General features: G+C 62.7%; 1 protein-coding gene across 1 annotated transcript; it reads left to right on the forward strand.

The window, feature by feature from the left end:
• Nucleotides 1–211: 211 nt before the first annotated feature.
• LOC118983746 (BOLA class I histocompatibility antigen, alpha chain BL3-7-like) lies at nucleotides 212–2,094 on the forward strand. The gene is made up of 4 exons (XM_037041345.1): nucleotides 212–458; nucleotides 1,035–1,310; nucleotides 1,391–1,495; nucleotides 1,929–2,094. The coding sequence occupies exons 1-4, from the start codon at nucleotides 212–214 to the stop codon at nucleotides 2,039–2,041; spliced, it is 741 nt and encodes a 246-aa protein (XP_036897240.1). The 3' UTR covers nucleotides 2,042–2,094.
• The last annotated feature ends 694 nt before the right edge of the window (nucleotides 2,095–2,788 follow it).

Below are 2,788 nucleotides of genomic sequence, written 5' to 3' on the forward strand. Positions count from 1 at the left end.
GCGCTGGGGACTCGGGGTCTACGGGTTTCACTTCTGAGTCTCCCAAACTGCTCCCGGCCTCCTTCCCGGATACTCGTGACCCGGCCCCCGCTGTCTCTCTCATTGGTGGCCGCTGTCTAGAGAAACCAATTAGCGTCGCCGCCGCCCCGACTATAAGTCTCCGCAGACCCGCGGGAACTTAGCTTCTCCCCAAACCCTGAGGATGCGCGTCATGCGGTCCCCGAGCCTCCTGCTGCTGCTCTCGGGGGCGCTGGCGCTGACCGGCGCCTGGGCGGTTGAGCGCGGGGTCCGAAAGGAGTTGCCTCTGTGGACCGCGACCGATGCGGCGGCTGGGATCACTCGGCGCAAGTGGGAGGCGGGGGGTTGCGCGGAGCGATGGAGAAACTACCTGGAGGGGGAGTGCGTGCAGCGGCTCCTGCGGTACCTGGAGCTCGGGAAGGCGGCGCTGCAGCGCGCAGGTACCGGGGCTCGCGGGGCCCCCCCCGCCCTCGGGCTGGGCTCCGACGGGGAGACGGGACGCGGGACCCGAGTCAGAACCGCCTCTGGGTCGGGAGACCGAGTTCCCCCCGACTTTCCGACCCGGGGCCGGAGGGCGACCCCGCCATCTCTCAGGGACGCCCGGGGGGCAGCCTCTCCGGGACGGAGGGGACGCGCCCCAGATGTCCGGTCAGCGGCCCCCTCTGACCCTGGCGGCGCCCCGGCCCGTGGGGACCTCCTCTCTCAGGCCCGATCCCGCCCCACACCCGCGGGTCTGGGTCCGACCCCCACTCTCCGCAGCCACGTGCCACCTCCTTCCCCTCCCCAAGTCTGGACCAGAAACGCTTTTGTCCCTCAGACCGGCCTGCACCTGGGCTGAGTCCCTCTGGTTCTAGAACTTTCTACAGACCAGGGGATCCCCCCAGCTGCCTCTGTCAAGACTGGGTCTGGGCTTTACCTCCGCCCCGTCCTGTCCAGTCTCGGGTTGGCCACGGGAGCGCTGCTGGACTGCCCCGCGGCCCGTGCGAAGTTCCTGACTTTACGACCCTTGTCCTCAGACCCCCCAGACGTGCGAGTGACCCGCCACTCCACGTCTGAGCGGGAGGCCACCCTGAGGTGCTGGGCGCGGGGCTTCTACCCTTCGGATATCGACCTGACCTGGCAGCGGGACGAGCAGGAGCAGACTCAGGACACGGAGCTGGTGGAGACAAGGTCCAAGGGCGATGGGACCTTCCAGACATGGGCTGCGGTGGTGGTGCCGCCTGGGGAAGAGCAGAGATATACGTGCCACGTGTGGCACCAGGGGCTGCGGGAGCCCCTGATGCTGCGATGGGGTGAGGGGGGCCTCCTTGGACTTCAGCGGGGGTGGGGCAGGACCCAGGGGCAGGGCCCTCACCTTCCTGTCCCTTTCCAGAGCCGCCCTCTCAGGTCAACACCATCAAAGTGGTTGTCCTTGGTGGCCTGGTCCAGCTTGGAGCTGTGGTGGCTGGAGCTGTGATGTGGGGGAGGAGGCGCTCAGGTAAGGGCGGTCAGGTAAGGGCTCATTTCTTGTCTCACCGGGGGTCTCAAGCCCAGAAGTGTGCGTCTCACTTCATTAAAGGGAAGTAGAGTCTTCACTCATGTGCTTGCCAGTCTGGGGCCCTACTTGCTACAGACTGTTTAGGAAGGCCCCTGTGAGATAAAGGACAGATTTGTCACCCTGATGATTCTGGTGCTGGGGACCTGGCTCCCAACAGTCACAGGTCCAAGGGGAGGGTCCCTGCTGAGGACAGACCTGCAGGAGGGCGGTTGGTCCAATTCCTGCACATGAACTTCCCTCAGGTTTCCGGATCCTGCCCTGAACTATAGTCAGAGTTCTGGGAACTTCCCTGGGGTCCAGCTCCAGGAATTCCCTTGGGACCTCATGGCCCTGCCTCCTCCCTGGTGTCTCACAGGATGTTTTCTTCCCGCAGGTGGAAAAGGATGGAGCTGTGCTCAGGCTGCCAGTGAGTATGGAGGGGGGACCCCTGAGACCCTGTGTCAGCGCAGACAGGAGGCCATGGGGGACCTCCCACTCCCCCCATAGTTCCTCCTTTGGTCTCCTGTCCTGGGGGCTCTGACCACATCCTGTTTTGTGCCACCCAGGCAGTGACAGTGACCAGGACTCTGATGTCTCTCTCAGGGCTTGTAAAGGTGAGGCCCTGACAGGGGGAGGGTTGGGCGGAGGGGATGGGACTGGACAAGGGGGGGAGTCTGTGGGACTGTTGAGCGCAAGGTGGGCTGTTGGACAATGTCACCACCTATAGCCACTGATGGACATTTGTTCACGAGTATTTTCTTCTCCAGTGTGAGACAGCTGCCCTGTTGGGGAATGAGTGATGGAAGGTTCCTGACACACACACACCCGCCAGCCCCTGTTTGTCACTTCAGGGACATCTCACTTCTGCTTCTGCTACTGGCACCTGAATGTCTGTGTTCCCATCAGCATCACTGAGGAGGGGGGAGGCAGGCCCACCCCGCCCACCAGCCCCCTCCCCACATGTCCCTGCTCCAGCAGAGAGCCCAGCCCCCCAGCCCTGTCTGTGCTTCCTGGTGCCTGAGCTGCAGCTTCTCGCTCCCTCTTTGAAATGAGGCTCTGGGTGTAAATTTGTTTTCTCAGGTCTTGCTGTGAGTGGTTGATGTGTTCATTAAAAAGTTGAAGATCCTAACTTTTGAAAGAAATAAATAGACTCATTGAGAATTCCAGAACCCGTGTGTTTGCTGTGCTGAGTCTGTTGTGGGTACAGGAGAGACTGTTAGGACCAAGCGTGGTCGGGCTGTGCCCAGTCAGTGC

The sequence above is a fragment of the Sturnira hondurensis genome, unplaced genomic scaffold (genome assembly GCF_014824575.4).
Source record: "Sturnira hondurensis isolate 20B ecotype Veracruz unplaced genomic scaffold, ASM1482457v3 Scaffold0002954, whole genome shotgun sequence".
Lineage (NCBI taxonomy): Eukaryota > Metazoa > Chordata > Mammalia > Chiroptera > Phyllostomidae > Sturnira > Sturnira hondurensis.